A 17,692-nucleotide genomic window follows, 5' to 3' on the forward strand; every position below is an offset into this window, starting at 1 on the left:
AATACAGAATGAAAGAAATAGAGAAAACACAAAAATAAGGAGGAAAGAGAACCAGAGAAAGAGAGAAAAAGAGAAAAAGAGAAAGAGAGAGAGAGGGGAGAGAGAGAGGGGGGGAGAGAGAGAGAGAGACAGAGAGAAAGAGAATGCTTGAATAAGGGTCAGACAAGGGAAGAGACGGATGTATTTTAGTTATCATACATGTTGGTTCCACAGTTAGAGCTGTAAAGGCCATGAGGTAATTGACCAATCAAAAGAAATTTTAAAAAGGAAGCCCAAAGTCCTGACCCATCTGCAAAAAGTTGCCTGCATTCCGACGCATCAGCACTCGTTATGCTTCCCCACCAAGCGCGGAGTTTGTCAACGGACGAATTTGTCATCGTTTGAATTGGTCGTTGTCATGTGCGTAACGGGACAGCAAGGGATTGATTCACTCCCCAGGCTAGGCTGATAGGGGAATTAAAGAAACAGATGTACCGAGGATTGGTCCAGTTTAGAAGCAATATCACCTTGCCTCCGCTCAATTGCAATCAATGCAGCATTGATCACAGAGTAGTAAACAGTAAAGCGATGCCTCAGAGAAGCCTGCATTTTTTCTAAGAAAAGAAAAGAAATCTGTCTGGATTTCTTGATCTTCCGTAGATGTTTTAGTAATTTAAGAGAGCCCCCAAACAATCAGTAACATCTGCTATTATTCTTCTCAGGGACGTATGTTATTGGTTATTCTTCTCATTACTTATGAATGAGTTTCCATCTCTGGAGATTCCCCAGCCACAGTCCATGTTTTCTTAAATTCAACTTCCCCAGGGGTCTATATGTAAGCCTATTTGTTCACTCTGACACAGTGATCCCAAAATGAAGTTGACTTGAATAATAAAAAGTTTTTGTCCTTATTCAGTTATCTCGTTAAAGGTAATAATTTACATTATGACACGTTCATTGAAGTAGAAAGATTAATTTCTTATTTAATCTAGAAGGTACGGTACTGAAAAATATCCATCAACAAGTAAAAATGTAATAAAAAGCGAAAAAGTTGAAAATTTATGTTCCTTTGAAAAATAAATTCCTTCTTTTTAAGAGCTGCCTAAAAGCTATTTTGAGTTGTTGAAATAGGAGCAATTGTATGAATTGTGATGTTCTATCAGTGTCTATATCTTGTTGAAAATCTATTTTCGAGATATATTTTAGATACAAAACTGTTTCAAGAGCAATGAGACAATGCTACTACGATATCCTTCCACAAACGTTCAAGAGAGGGAGAAAACTCACAGATTACTTTCCACCGTCACCAGAAGTCAAGTTTCTCTTGAACCTTACTAGTGTTATCAAATCAATGAATCTTTCGTTACCGCTGTTCCAAGGGATGTATGAAAATAGCTCATGGAATGTTGACAATGGGGAATTTGCATTAAGAGATTCAAAAGTAGCTGATCTCAAGAGCCACTGAGATCTGTATGCCCACATGTACATTTATTTGTGGTTTTTGCTCACATGCGATATTTATGGGAATCAATCAACCTTGATGTTCATATATTTATCCTCCATTAGACAGTTAAACAATTCTTTCCTTTACTGGTATCCACAAGCTACAACGTAACTGTAGTTAGGAAAGTATGAATTATAATGTATCAGGCTTGGGTGCTGGTAGAGGCCCTAGGTTAAATGACCCTTAAATACAGCAAGGACCTACATTTAAACATTTTGACAAATAGGAAAAAGGAAAATGTAACAATTTGAAGAAATTTGTATAAATGACATTGATGTATCTCTGAGAACCCTATATACAGCAGAATGAAAAAGTTGTACTTTTAAACTAGATACTTCAAATATTCAAAGAATTCCCTCAAGATTATCACTACCCACGTATCCTAGATCCTCAGAAGCCTTGGAATAATTATTCAGATCTTTATTTCTCTCTTTATACAGATGACATAACAAATGACACCAAATTCTCACTTTTGTTTTGTTTTACAACAGACTTTATCACAGCATCTCAGATTTTGTTTTGTTTTTGTATGTAAACCTATTGGTATTTATTTTCACTTTGAGAGGGTCTGACTGCGGTCTCTCATTCTTTTATCGATCGTCTTTGGTTAAGAAACGGAAAGAATTCAGGAGAACAGTGGTGAAAGAGGAAGGACATAACTGGAGCATGAAGAAACCAGTTTTCAATCAATGCTCAATTGATCGACTGGAGACGCATGGTTGCAGGTAACTAGCGGTGTGGCTCTAGGCACTTCAGATACGAGCTGAGAAAATGTATCACGATTTTAGCCAAAAAATGTTTGAGATAGTATAGGAAGGCATTCAGGGAGGTGTGATATGTTTCATCGACTTGTTGCAAAAGTTTTAGTTTCAAAAGTGGAGAATCGATGGTTGCAGGAAATAAATGATGTAGCTATTTGCATTTTAAATTGTCGATAAGTTGAGAAAAATTTTAAAGATTTTTGCAATAAAATGTGAGAAAAACTAGTAGATGGCCTATTGATAGAGTGGGAACAGCTGTATTGACCTGCTATAACAGTTCAAGTTACAAAGTGGAAGCTATATAGACTGAAAAACATATACATGGAATATATATTGAATCATCCCTATTTTCACGAAGTGACGGTAGTGAGGAAAATCGTAACGCAAAGTGAATGCAATTTTGTTTAACTACCGTCACTTCGTGAAAACAGCGACGGAATATATATGTATATGACAGACACATCATGAAGTGCCATTATACATGCATTTGATTTTGATAACCTACACATACCTTATTGTCTGTGCTACCTAAAAAGAAAGAAAAAAGTGAATGAATACATTTTGAGAGATAATTCCATTGTATATGAACACGTATTGAACACAAAGGGAATAGATAACCTTGGAACTTCTAATTATCTTTGGGGATTGTATCAACTGTTCCAGTTTCATTTATTCCTTTCATTATTCTGATTGATATTCACAGGAGTGTGATCTCGCCAATCATTTTTTTTAAATCCCTGGCGGATTTAATCTATAGCCACTGGCCAGGAGCACTGTATAATATATATATATATATATATATATATATATATAGCTCCCAAAGCAGCCATTAGCCATGTGTATCTCTGCACTAAGAATCTTGATCAGCTTTTATAGGCAATAGTGTTCATAGTAGTTAAATTGCTCAATTCCTTAATTCATAGATTGTATATAGGGTACACCCATTTAATAAAATATAACCTACAGTATTGCTTAAGAAATTGATTACTTAGCTTGTACTCCAATCAAGTGTGCGCCATTTTTGTAGAAAACATTATTATTGTAGGTTTGATTACTTTTCTTTTTTTATTATTTCACTACACTGTAAATACATTGTATCATTTTATTAGCATTTGAACTTGTTTGTGTTTTGCAAGAGTTTGAATAATGAGTTTGGACATTACACAAATGTGTCACAAAAAGAGACAATTAAGTACATCAGGTTTCATGATCTCTTTCAACTTTTAAAAAAGTTTAACATAGTGGGATTTAATGTATATTACCTTTAAATCATATTTTTTCTGACTGTTTGAATTAACAGATGCAATATTCAATGGTAGGTTTATGACTTTCCATTCATCATTTTTACTTGAAGTGTCTCCCCAGGGTGTAATAGGGGGAGGGTTTGGCAGGACCCTCAAATCAATTCTAACTTGATATTGATTATGAAACAGGGCCCCTGATCCTGCGTCCTGCACTGGACTGGGATTGTGTAGTGAATCGAGAAGAAGAAGAATCTATGGCACATAAGACATTATTATTTAACATCCGTATGCGCTCCAAAAGAGCTTTGGAAATAGTTGCCCTAGCTTTAGCTCCGGCACCCGTTATCAGCCAGCTCACCGTGCATTTCAAGGAACAATCCTACCAGAACTATGAATTACCTTTAAATCATTCCTTTATCAACTGAACAGAGTCCTTATCCAATCACAGATTGATGAGTAGCTCCATCCGTCCGTCCAGTCCATCATTCGCACCGGAGGGCCCTCCTCGAGGGACAGTTCAGTCTCTATTGTTGTGCCAGCTGTGAAATTATATATCGCCCTAGAAAATTACAAGCCACAGTTCGGTGGACGGCAGCGGCAAAATGTCAAGATGGATGCATGTATAGATTCATCGATTGGATGTCGAAAGGAGAACGCGTCGAGTGGGAAAGGAGATGTTTTGCAAATAGTATAAAGGGCCTTTTTTGGTTGGAATGATAATGTTTTCTGAAGAGATCATGTTTTTGTAGAGAGAGAGGTGTTGGGGGGGGGGGGGGGATGTTATGATGACAAATGCTTTACTCAGCTTGTTCAATTCTTCATGGTTTTGAAAGTCAATTTGACATCACTTACAAGCGGAAGGGGAGATGAAATTATTTTCCTTGCAAGTAGTTTCCCCTGATTCTCAAAACGCAGTTCTTGCCAGTGAAGTTAAAGATCAGGGAAAAGTGATGTATATATTTTTGGACTTGAATTGCATTTATTAAAGCAGGATAATTCTGTGGCGATTAAATAAGTGGCATAGTGCCCCCAATTTAATTATTATAAAAATAAAATTAAAAGAGTAGAGAGTAAAAAAACAACTGATATGACGAATGCCCTCACCCCCCTCCCGACACCAGTTTCCTCTTGATGGCTTGACCAACTTAACTCTAATAGCAAGCCATATCAAAAAATCATTTCTATCAATGTAAAATAAAGGTTTTCTTTCTAAATTTTCATTTAGAGTTTCCAATGGCAATTTAGATGTTCAATTAGAAGATGATTAATCCCTTATAAGAATTCATGGGAAACGTCTTACTCTGAATTGAAAAAAAGCATTTCATGTTTTCGCAAAGTATCAATTACATGTGAAAGTCTAATTATTCAGAGTAGCCCGTGCCCTTTGGAAGTAGCTCCTCGGGACTACTTAATCTTCTGGGCATAAAACATTTGAATTTGGTGCAATTTACGGGGAAAACGTAATGTCAAGTTCCTTATCTTACATTCATGTATTGAAGTGACTTTTACTGTAAAAATGCACAAGGGATTTTACAATGATAAAGACTGGGATCGAGTAGCACAATGCCCTATGTAACTTCAAATTTTGTAATTTCTAAGCTATGAATTTCTTGATCAAAAGATCTTTATGTAGGAAACAAATTTGAAAGCCTTTTTTGGGGGAATTTGAAGATTTTCCAAGAAATTGTTATTCTCTGCTACATTTTCAAGAGTTTTAGAAGAGCATCTAATTTCAAAATAGGATCAAATTTCATTCAGCTCTGCCCGCGTACCCTGCGGAAGCAATTCTCAAAAGTGAAGGCAGTTTTGCAATCTTTTCAAATTACCTGGAAGTAAGGAAATCTATGGATTATACATACTTTATAGAAAATATAATGGATATAAATCTATTTTAACAGTCCAAAATCACAAACAAGATGCAGGCTATGCTAATAAATGATAAAGTCATATTTCCCTTCTTCAAATCAGACCATAGATGTGAAAAAGCTGCATGTATAAATATTATACCAGCTGAGGACATTGGATGTCAATGGATGACGCATCCAAATTAGTGCTGGCATAACAACATTCATTTAATTTCTCAGTGTGAAAAGTTTTAATTTTTGTTACTGATTGTAATACCCATAATCGTTGAAGTTAAGTCAATGAATTTGGGGAACAAAATTTAAGATAAAGAAGTTGTATGAAAGACTTTATATTAAAGTCAGGAATGGTATGTTGAATTTTGGTGGATAATTTGATAAACTGAAATAACATTTGAAGCAGAAAATTTAGTTTTGAGCATAGTTCCATGTCACAAAAAGCATCTAGAGGTATTGGATTTTCCTTTCAAATAGAGTAGAGTCTGAAGAGTTTGAGGTTTCATGGGCTTGGGTAACGGGAGATGCTCTTTTCTTCTCGTAAAAAATTCAGTGTTTTCCTTTTTATCTCTCTGTCAGCTTATATTTTTAGATATGGATGCAGCAATATTTTCTTAGTAGACTTGGAAAGACTTGAGCATCTACTGTACCATGTAACAAGAGATGTTGAATTTCATTCTTCATTTTGATAAAGAGCTTTCTGAATTAATTATTTTGGATAAAGCTTATTTGGGAAATATGATTCCCCATTAATGGTCTTATTTATAAGCTTCTTGACAGTACTTTATGTCTATATTCGGGCACAAATGTTATTTATATATATTTTTAAAAATAGCTTTCCAAGAAATAATGTCTACAAAAAGTGTCTGTGGCTGTTGTGAGTTGTGCAGGTTATGGATATGCAATAAAACCAGCTCTATCTGATGCAATTATCCATTTCCAGGCTTAAATAACTCCATGACAACCATTATAACATCATATAGATTAATCTTGCAAAACAACCAGTTTATAAATCTTGAGGACTTTGGTGTATCTTTCCCGTGATAGATACAATATGGCACAGGGAGATTGTTTTTGTGGCATATAAAGAGTTAATGTGAAGTTTTTGTTTTTAAGGGTGTAAGTAACTTCAAAACGCTCATGATCACTGAGTATTCCAGGGGTTACCTTTAAAATTGTTTTATATGTCCGTCTACTCTAAATTAAACTAAATTGAGAGAGCTGCTTAATGATGCAACGTCCACCAAACAAAGATGCTTATCTCTTTATTATAAATTCAGTCGAGATGCAAAGATAACATGTCCGATGACATCGATACCCTACATGAATATGTAAAGATGACAACGAGGGGGAAAAATATGTCAACAACTTCTTCCGATCAAAGCCGTGGAGAATTCTTCGAGTAAATGATACCCATTGTGCCATAGGTGAATTTCATTTTCAACTCAAGAGCCAGAATGGTAATGGTAATTCTGTGTTGAAGCATATGAGTTATAGGCTTTCTTGCTCCGAACGGACAATTTTTATTCTAAGTGGATTTACAAGCAACATTGTATGAAATGATTTGTATTTTGGGGGAATGTAGCTTGCATTGCACTCTGCAATTGAGTGATGGATATGTAAGTGGCAATAAAGTTATAGTCCTTCCATTATGTACCAGACATCCACATCATGTCTGTTGTATCTACAGATGTGCACTTTTGTTTGGGACACACATAGTCTAGTCTTTAGTTCTGATGATTGAAAAAATGAAAAAGTCACATAAATCACTCAGAATAATGTTAAACATTATAAATTTGATCTGCCTCTCTCCAAGTATTTATAGAGATGAAGTATAAAACAAAAAATGTTCAGGTAGTTAGATTTATTAGGCTGAATAGTGAGAAGAACTTGTAGTCCCATATGTTCATATCTTTGTTAGATAGTTTTAGTTTGAATGATAATGTGTTTTTAGGAAGATTTAGATGCTATTGTTTATGTTTTCCAGTCCAAAAAACACATTCACAAATCAGAATGAATTTTCTTTTTATTATTATTATTATTATTATTATTATTTATTATTCTATTTTTTTTTATTTGAATTATTTCCCAACGACATCTAATTTTAACCTTAACTCTGGTGTTTGTACCTTTAACTATACAATCTTTTAAAATACCCAGCTGCATAACCTTCAAACAAGGACAGTGGATGCATGGTCATAATTAATTCAATGCTTATGCTGTGTAGATGACCATCTCTACAATTACATCACCATACAAATGAATTTAACAAGTTTGTATTGTGCGATGTTTGCGATAATACAGCCCCGAATAGTGCTGTTTTTCGTGGACGACCAACGATGCCATGTAGAAGAGAAAACAATGCTTTAAGAAGCTATCGGTAGAATGCGCCATACGAAGACCAAATGCCAGAAAGCATGGCATTAGCATGTCTAACAGTTGTTTTCACTGGGTAATGAGATCAAAGACAGATCTGCCCCCCAGGCCGGCTAGGGGAGCGCAGGGCTGGCTGGCTGCAGATGAGTCGAGCTCAGGAGTGAGGGGCCTCTAAAGAGCTCAAACAGTGGGATGTATTGTGTGAGAGGGAATGGGGGGGGGGGGGGCGGGGGGGGGGGGGGGGGGGACAGATGGGAAGGGTAGGGCCAATGTGTGAGGGGGAAACATAATATTGTGAGATGAGATATCACTGGAAAGTTCTGTTTACATTCCATTTCCTCCTGTTTCATTTTTATTTTTTAATTTACGTCATGGCTTGTCACAAGCTCTCCCTCTTCTCCCTCTCCTATTTCTATTATGGGGGTATTATCATTTCATTGGTTTTTCACTCTTTTATATTCGTTCATTTATATGTAAACAAAGCATTTCCATGATCACACCATGCTACAAAACTGTCAATATATAACATTTTTAAAGCTATAGCTTTCACAGTTAAATCACTGCTTTTTCTAATATTTTTTCTTCAATCGCCATTTTTGTCAATCCCTGCAACCTCCTCATTTTTTCAATGAATGTGCAAATCAATACTAGCCTTCCCTTCGCTGTTTATTCTTGTCTCTCTGCCTTTCACATTCACATCACTGTGTATCTCTTTATAGATTGAAATTATGCATTGAAGGATACAAGTGCATCCCTCTCATTAATATTGTTTATTCTAAAATCAATATCCGTTTATATTGAAAACACATTATGTGCTATATTTGTACTCAGTATTATGAATATCACAAGTTGTTGGACATTCATGTAATTTGTCTGAGGGTAATCTTAATACAATATTTAATAATAACATTGCAGTTTTGACATTTGTGTATAATAATATGTAGTCCTTTGGGGTTCATATATGCCCCATTATAAGCCTGTTCCAACTGTACTTCATAAACTGTATTTGGTCTTACCCAAACCATTGAGTTTTAAATGATTTGCTATGTTTTATATCTAACTTTGATTTTCTTTTACTTTCTCTTTATTTATCTTTCTCTGTCTTGTTTCTTTCTCTATTGCCCTGTCTCCATTTCTTCTCTCTTTTTTCTTTTCTTCTTTGTCTCTTCATCTCTCTCTCTCTACTTTCTCTATTCCCCCCTCTCTCTCTCTCTCTCCCTCTCCCTTCTCTCTCTCTCCCTCTCCCTTCTTTCTCTCTCCCTCTCCCACTCTCTGTCTCTTTTTCTCTTCTCTGTATTTCTTTCTTTTCTCTCTATCTTTCTCTCTCTTTCTCAATCCATCTCTCTGTATCACTCCTAAACTCTCTCTTTCCAACTCCGTCATTCTGTATCTCTCTCTCTTACCCTCTTTCCTTCTTATTCCTCATCTGTTGTTCTCCCCTTCCCTTTCCTTTCCTGTCCCATTCGTCTTGGTAGGGTTTCTCAACGGTCTGGACACGCTGAGATTCTCCCGGGGTCACATGGACGAGTACTTGACGGTTCCTCCGGTGGGATGCAAGGACGACGACAACATCAGGTAATCCTCCCAGTAGGCCTGTCCTCATCAGCTCCAGATTCCAAATATCCCGCTATTTGAATTATCCCCATCGCACATTATCCAGTTAATTTGCGTCTTCATCAGCCCGAAGCTCCAATTAGCGGGATATTTGGTCGAGATGATCATCCCAAGATATCTTGGGCTAGTTTGCAAAATGTCCCACTATTGGTCCGGTGCGTGTTTACCAGCCCGAAGACTCACTATGCGCGATTGCTGAGCAAAATATCTCGAGCTAATTTCTTGAGCTCGAGTTTCAAGTTTCGAGGTCAAGTCTCGAGCTGATGAGGATGCAATTTGTAACTTTGGGGTTATTTCTCAAATCAGAAATAGCGGGCTATTTGGCAATCTCGAGCTGATGAAGACAGGCCTAATGACTCATGGGATATGTATACCAACCCCCAAGCGAGGCCCTCCTTCAATATAGCCCTCATTGCCAAGCATTTGATGGAAAGCTTTTTTGACCTATTACTCAACGTGATAGAAATGTAACGCTGTGACCTTTGCGTCATGTGACAATTACCACGATATATTTCGCTGTTATTCTTCCCAAAGACTTCTAATTGAAGAAAACAAATTGAATGACATCCTTTGTGTACCTTAAGGAAATGACCCAATCCTTCAATACCCTCTTTAACAAATCCATGTGTAAACTGCCTGGAGAGGGCCCTTGTGACCAATTTGCGTTTAAAAATAACATCTTACTCTTTAAACTTACACTATTTAGCCTACTTATGGGGTTATGGAGAATGATGGAGTGCCTGCATTTGTTTAATAAAGAGTACAAAGTTCCTTTTATTTTCAATTAGTTTACAAGAAGTTTAGACCCAAAGAAGTATTTTCATGCCTTTTTAACAGCCATTATGTTTACAAGTGGATTTTGATAATCCTGTGATATAATTGATTGTTTTTACACTGTTCTATACATGTATAGTTTACACACTTGTTTTTCAAAAAATGTAAAATAGCTGAGAGAAAAAACTATGATGGTTGGACATCAATATCTAGAAATCCCTCCTAGATACATTTATTTTTCTCTTACATGTTCAATGCATTCAATTCTCACTACAGCAACTATGGTATTTGGCCATAAAGGGGAAGCTAGGCCATGGGTATATTTAGCAAAGGCACTTCCAGTACAAATACAATGGGTCAAAAACTGGAAAGTCCGATAGAAATTATAGTTTCGGAACAAATAAACTATAGGTAAAAGATTATGATGGTGCCTATATACCGGTAGATCTCATCAAATCATCGAGGGAGTTCTTAAAGCCTGAAAAATAGTTAAGTAAAATAAGGAATTAGTTGACACTGCTGTACATTCTCTATGGGAGCCGGAAGAAACCTTGTCTTATCGTCTTCCCCAGTATCGTATATGCATATGTGCTGGCCTGTGCAGTTTGGGAGGAAGGTCGCCATCTACTGTCGAACATCCTATTTGCCATAGGGTCAGTTTATTTATGCTCTCTAACTATGTAATTTGTCAAGACTTTCTAAAGATTGTGATTTGATGCTGCTGAATTGATGCGGATAATGATACACATTTCTTTAACATTTTTTTTAATGTTTTTTTTAATAATTTTGTTGTCATAGTGAGGTGTCGTACGATACGGGAGCAGTGGCTCAGTATGCAAGGTCTCTATGGAGAGCAGAACTCATCTTGAAAAAGTAAGCCTTCTTTTTTTCGTGTTTGAGTGAAAGAATAACCCATGTCAAACAAACTTCGAACAAATAACATGAAATTAACAAAGTGAAAATGATGACATGAAATACAAACTGTTTGTGGTACAGAGATATCTTGAACTGACCAAGTTGCTTACTGTAAACCTGGAACCTTTTGCAGGCAGGCATTAAATATTTGTGAATTTCACAAGTGGCTCATAATTTGCACAAGTTGAATTCCGCAACATGATTTAATCCTTCTGACATAATTCAAATTGAAAACACAAAAAGATATCAGAAGTTGTTGCCACTATTCATGAACCTTTGAAAGACAGCCTCTTATTAGACCTCTCCTACACTCTTTTCCATTTTTGTTTGGAGGGGGATGGAAAGATGGCATTTTATTTGAGGTTTGGTAATGATGGCAAACCCTAAATTTGCTGTTTGGCTGTATGGTTGTGGCATTCTATAGAGTGATGTGCGGTATAATGTTTCCAAGTCTCTGGCATTTGGTTACAGTGGTTCCAAGAAGCTCACAGACATCGCTCTAAGCTTGAGCTACAGACCGTCCTACATTCATTTTTATTTAAATCATTGGCTATGAGAATCGGTGACTCCTGTAGCTAGCCTATGAGAATTAGAGAAATCGGTAGTTAAGAAGTTAAATGGAAGAAACAAAGATTGTGCCTGTGTTTAAAAGCAATGATTAATTGCTTTACTCATCCATAGATGAAATTATTCAGATATTCAACTACAATTTTAAGGTTCCTAGACAAAATTTAAAAACTAAAGGTCACATCCGGAATGCGTAGAGGTTAACTGTTATTTATTTCCTTAATATCTGAATGAAATATCTGAATGACAGGTCCTGTTTAATACAATTAGCCTTTACTCCTCAATACATGAAATTATTCAGATATTCAACTACAATTTTTGGGTTCCGGCCTAGAAATTTTTTTAAAAATAAAGGTCACATCCGGAATGCGTAGGGGTTAACTGTTATTTATTTCCTTAATATCTGAATGAAATATCTGAATGACAGGTCCTGTTTAATACAATTAGCCTTTACTCCTCAATACATGAAATTATTCAGAAGTTCAACTACAATTCTCAGGTTCCTAGACAAAATATAGTGGCACTTAATGTCACATCTGGAAGGCAGGGGGTTAACTGTTATTTATTTCATTGCATCCATCTGAATGAAAGGTCCTGTGTAATACAATTTAGCCTAATCACGGCAGTATTATGTATACATTCTCAGTCTAATGTTATGTAGGGTATGAACATGGAGAATAATAATCATTATGTACAATGATAAACATCATATCTCTATCAGATATATATTGAAAGGGAGATAGCGAGGGGTATTAACTACATTTAAATCATTAATATTTTGTCTGTTCCTTCACTCTATAAAATGAGTATTTTGAGCAATCATAACTTTTAATTTCAGGCTCAGCTTTTTGTGCCACGTGGTATTGCAAAATTGCCTTGACTTTTTAATATTGTATTGTGACTCCAGAAATAAACACTCTTTCATTTTGTAAAGGTGGAGAGTGGAAACTAGTGAATTTCTTTCGTAAAGGAATAAACACAACTTGATTATCAGTAAGGAACATCTGTTTTTTCAGACCTCTATAATAAAGTTGTCAATGCCAGAGGCTTACCCCCCCCCCCCCACTTTTTCAATTATATCTTAAACATCTTTCCATGAAACTCGTTAAAAGCAGGGTGTCATGTTTAGTGTGCCTCTCGGGATGAACAAATGCAATCAATTTGAGGACTTGCGTTGGATAATGTTACTTCAGAAATACATGAAGGTGCTTAAATTTGACAAAGGAAAGTGTTTTATTCATTTTCATTTGTATTATAATAATAATAATGTGTATGGGGATATACATTTTATTTGCGTTTCTGGATCTTGTTTCTTTCGTCAATATCTCACTTTATCTCCCTTTGTGTGTTTTCCTTTCTTGATTATGCTCAGGCCATTCCCCTCTCTTACTATATGTTTCATCTTTTTGCTGTCTCTGTATGCAGAAAGTCTTACCAGTAATCAATTCAAGGGCAGTTTCGATACTTTATTTCATTGCCTGCAGAAATTATGGATGGATTATGTAATTTGGTAATGTTATGCTTCTCATATTTCAAACATCAATGCACAAGGCTCTTGAAATTGCCTTAGGTATATTTTTCTAAACTATTTGCGTGCATGTTATATGATATTTGTATCTGCCCTTGTTTGTTGCTTTCTATCCTGTTATTTTCAATTCTTTCTCATAATAATCTCTCTCTCTCTCTTTCTCTCTTTCTCTTTCTATCTCTCTCTCTCTCTTTCTCTCTTTCTCTTTCTCTCTCTCTCTCTCTCTCTCTCTACCTCTCTCTCTCTCTTATTCATTTTATTACTTTTCCATTTCTGATTTCCATCTGAATCCATTCTCCATATGCACAATATCTTTGTCACTATCCCAATCTCTGGTTAATCCTGTCTTTCACACTGTCTCTGTCTTTCCCTCACTTTTTACTTCTCCCTTTTTTATCTCCACATGTCTCTGAAATATGTCTCACACCTCATCTCCTTTTTGTCTCTCATTTTCTCTCTATCTCTCTCCTCTCTCTCCTCTCTACCTATCTTTTGGTGTCTCATCTTCTCCTCTATTGTGTGACTCTCATCCATTGTGTCTTCTTCTTCCCTCATCCAGGTGGAATGGTAGCTATGTATCCTGGGGCCAGCCCTGCAGGATTCGCCATCTCACATCTGGTAAGTCGATCTCACATCACTGTTACAAAAGAAGAAAAAAACAACATTGATCTTTGTTTTTCTTTGTATAGGTAGTCTTGTGCATTTGGTTTGATTGTTTTGTCAGGAAGCAACCAACAAGGGGAATGATGGCTTTCAAATCCTCTCTGAGGAACTCGGTAATGAGGATTAATTCCTTACCAAATCATACAGTTTTTTTTTTTTTTTTTTTTTTTTTTTTTTTGGGGGGGGGGGGGGTTCAAATCTGCAAAACATTTGGTGTTGCTAACATAATTGAATATTACCTTATTTTATGCAATATTTCTATGTAGCTATCACTCGTATGCAAAGTCAGTATGAAGTCAGACCAAGTTCAAGTTCAAGTTCGTTTATTTATTTCATTTCCATAAAAAACACAGCAAATGCAAATAAACATACAAGTATAAATACATACAAGGAATGGTCAGTTATTACAATAGTTTAAAATGAAATTGGAGAACATAGGAAAGGCCCATGGTGGCTTTGTATAAAAAGTTCCCCGAATATTATAATTTATATTATTTATATTATTGAGCATATATGAGTTCGAGATATCACAAAATATAGCGATAAACACAAAATACAGCAATAAATACAATATAAAGACAAAAAACTACAAACATATGTATGAAATAATCTAAAATTGGAGGCGGGGGGGGGGGGGGCAAAAAGGTTTGGAAGGTAATTTTAACGGTACTCAGAATAAAAGGTCTGTTTCATTTTTGTTTTAAATATTGAACTGTTTTTATAAAAGCGGAGGACTTGAGGAAGAGTGTTCCATATGTTTGGCAAAGTATTTCTTACTGATTTTTTAGAAAATGAACTTTTTACTTTCCATAAATGAAACGTGTTACAAAGCCGAGTATTGTGAGTATGAATTTGGTTATTGATCGAAAATATGGAGACCAATGGGACTTGTAGCAAGAAAGTTTTCATAAAAAACATTTTACATGTATATTTCTTCAAATTTGAATGAGTGCTAAGTCCTTTACAAGATGAAGGTTCTATCTGTGCCTTGTCTGTGTGGTATATCACTAGTGATACGACCTTGATGATTTCATTCCAAATTATTACTGTTATAGAGATATAGAGAGAGATGATATAATCAGACTTGGCAGATAGCAATGTTAGACGACAATCTCTAGAATGTAAGAAGACATTCACCAGATCGATACATGTAGGCTTTGTTCAAACATGAAATGCAGGAGCTAAAGAGTTTTCATCCAAGATGTTGTACATGTATATTTCTTCAAATCTGATTGGGGGTTTAGTTCCTTTCCAAGATGAAGGTCCTATCAGTGCTTAGACTGTCTGGTATATCAGTAATAATATGACCTTGATGATCTCATTCCAAGACATTAGCGTAAGAGAGAGATGACGGAATCAGAGTTAGCAGATAACAATGTTAGAAGACATTCTCCAGATCAATATATGAAGGCCTTGTTTACACATGATGTTCTAGAGCTAGAGAGTTTTCATAAAAATGTTGTGCATGTAGAGGTGTCATAGTGGTTTAATCACTGACTTGAAATGGAAAGGTCTTGGGTTTAATTTCCTCTGGCAAGGCATTACTCTACATATGCCACTCCAACCCAGGAAAGAAACGGAGACCTGGGGGGTGTTTCATAAAGAGTTCGTAAAGTTACACATGACTTTACGAACGACTTGTATATGAAGTGCCAGATAGGATGCCCAAAGTTTTTTCTGATATTTCCAATAACCTCAATTAAATTATGTCAAAAAATATACTTTGCATTAAAAATGGTTGTTATAATAAGAATGTTAAAATACATCTGCACAGTTCAACTTAATAAATAATAATCAATAATGATTGAGCATCCCATGTGGCTTTTCATATACAAGTCGTTCGTAAAGTCATGCGTAACTTTACGAACAGCTTTATGAAACACCCCCCTGGTAGGATGACAAAAGCCTTTGAAATAGACATAGCCATATGCCCTTACAGTGACCACATGGTAGGAATACTCCCCAGGGAGTGGAGATGGTGCATATTGTGAATGAAAGAATCCGATGACCAGGTTAATGATATTTGGAAAGCGCTTAGACAGAGAAGGCATCTATCCAGATTATTATTATTTCTTCATGTCCTTTCCAAGGTGAATGTTATATCTGTGTGGTATTGGTGTAGTGGTATGACCTTAATGATTTCATACCAAGTTATCAGCATTAAAGAGAGAGAGAGAGAGATGATGGAATCAGAATTAGCAGATAACAGTGTTAGAAAACAATCTTTGGAATGTTGGAAGACATTCTCCGGATCAATTCACATATTGGATTCGTTCACACACAATGTGCTGGGGCTAGAGGTTTTCATCCATAACATTGTACATGTATATTTCTTCATGTCTGAAAGGGTATAAGTCCTTTCCAAGTTGAAGGTTATATCTATACTTAGTCTTTGTGGTATATGATATGACCTTGATGATCTCATTCCAAGACATTAGTGTAAGAGACAGATAGAGAGAGATGATGGAATCAGAGTTAGCAGATAACAATGTTAGAAGCCATTCTCCAGATCTCCTTTGGTCATGTTCACACATTGCATGGTAAACTGTTTTGAATCCCGGTCCCTGTAATATAAAAAGTTATGATTAATTATAGCTCCCGCAATTACTTACATTGCCTTTAAGTCTATAAAAACCTTTCAATGAATAGTAACTTATTATATATATATACCGTGGTATTACGGTTTAAATTCTGGACCTTTTGTAGTAAAAAATCATGATTAATTGTACTTATCTTGCCTTTAGTCAATCAAAACCTCACAATAAATAGTAATTAATGGTAGACAGAGTGAACTCATATACTTTCACACAGAGTTAATGCCCTTCTGGCTCTCAAAAGTTGATATTTCATTTAAATAGTAATTTGTGATAAATGTTATGTTCTTTACATATAATACTATTAAGTAATTTCATCTGTTTGTTGTAAAATTCAAAAAGGTTAAGTGCACCAAGCTTTATGTCATATTTTCCTGCAGTGTTAATCGAAATTGTTTGCCGTATGTGAACAAGGATTATAAAGTGAGAGGGAAATGGGAAAGTGATCAAATCTTTCCTGATGCAATGTGAAGAAATGCCAGATTGAATTGCCAAAACACATTACAAAGGTTCTGGAGAAGGACGAGTTCAAATATCGGAAGGGATTGGGGATTATGAGTATTATATATAAAATCAGCTATCTATGGAATGAAACATCTTGCGTCACCATCATTAGTTTGTATAGATTTTATTAAACCAGTACTTGATGACTGTCAATAAGATACATAGCCATGAAGAGCAAAAAGATCAAACATCCATATGTCAAAGAAATGAAAAGGTAAAATCCAAATGTAAATTACCATTGTATGATACAAATTAACCTGTGAATATCTTATTCAGAGACATCACTGTATACTACATACATGTATCTAAGTTTTAAAATGATAATTTGGTTCAAGTAATAGGTTTATCACATGCATTACCGGTAGGTATTTATTTATGCTTTAATTGAATCCCTCAGTGAAATATTGAAATAGAAAAAGCTGTGAGGGAAGCAATTTTGATACAAGTACTACAAGTACTACTTGTATTACAATAAGATATCTGCAAAAATGAGGAAACAGAAAATGTCATATATTTATAAGATAAAGTTCAACAATGTACGTATTTAATTAAGCTTGGAGAATGATCAATCAAAAAGACACATAAGTATCTCCATAATTGCATTAATAATCTGGATCTAATCATTCTTGCACATTGAGAAATTATTCATGCCAATGTTCTGTTACATTCTCCTTTGGCGAGGCTTGCAAATTTGGTAACTCATTCTATGCCAGCCATTCTCTGTGCATTGTCCTTTTTGAGTCAATAAATACATCCATGTCGCCTGCATCATCTACTCTTGTCACTCTGACATCCATCCCTATCAAAACA

General features: G+C 35.5%; 1 protein-coding gene across 1 annotated transcript in view; it reads left to right on the forward strand.

The window, feature by feature from the left end:
• LOC580223 (ryanodine receptor 2) overlaps positions 1-17,692 on the forward strand; it is a 173,182-nt gene that overhangs the window by 40,808 nt on the left and 114,682 nt on the right. Inside the window, exons 8-10 of the mRNA XM_030999251.1 lie at positions 9,199-9,298; positions 10,910-10,984; positions 13,681-13,739. Of these exons, the coding sequence (XP_030855111.1) occupies positions 9,199-9,298; positions 10,910-10,984; positions 13,681-13,739 (234 nt within the window). The remainder of the gene's footprint in view (positions 1-9,198; positions 9,299-10,909; positions 10,985-13,680; positions 13,740-17,692) is intronic.

Source organism: Strongylocentrotus purpuratus, unplaced genomic scaffold (genome assembly GCF_000002235.5).
Source record: "Strongylocentrotus purpuratus isolate Spur 01 unplaced genomic scaffold, Spur_5.0 spur5_scaffold_5, whole genome shotgun sequence".
Taxonomy (NCBI): domain Eukaryota; kingdom Metazoa; phylum Echinodermata; class Echinoidea; order Camarodonta; family Strongylocentrotidae; genus Strongylocentrotus; species Strongylocentrotus purpuratus.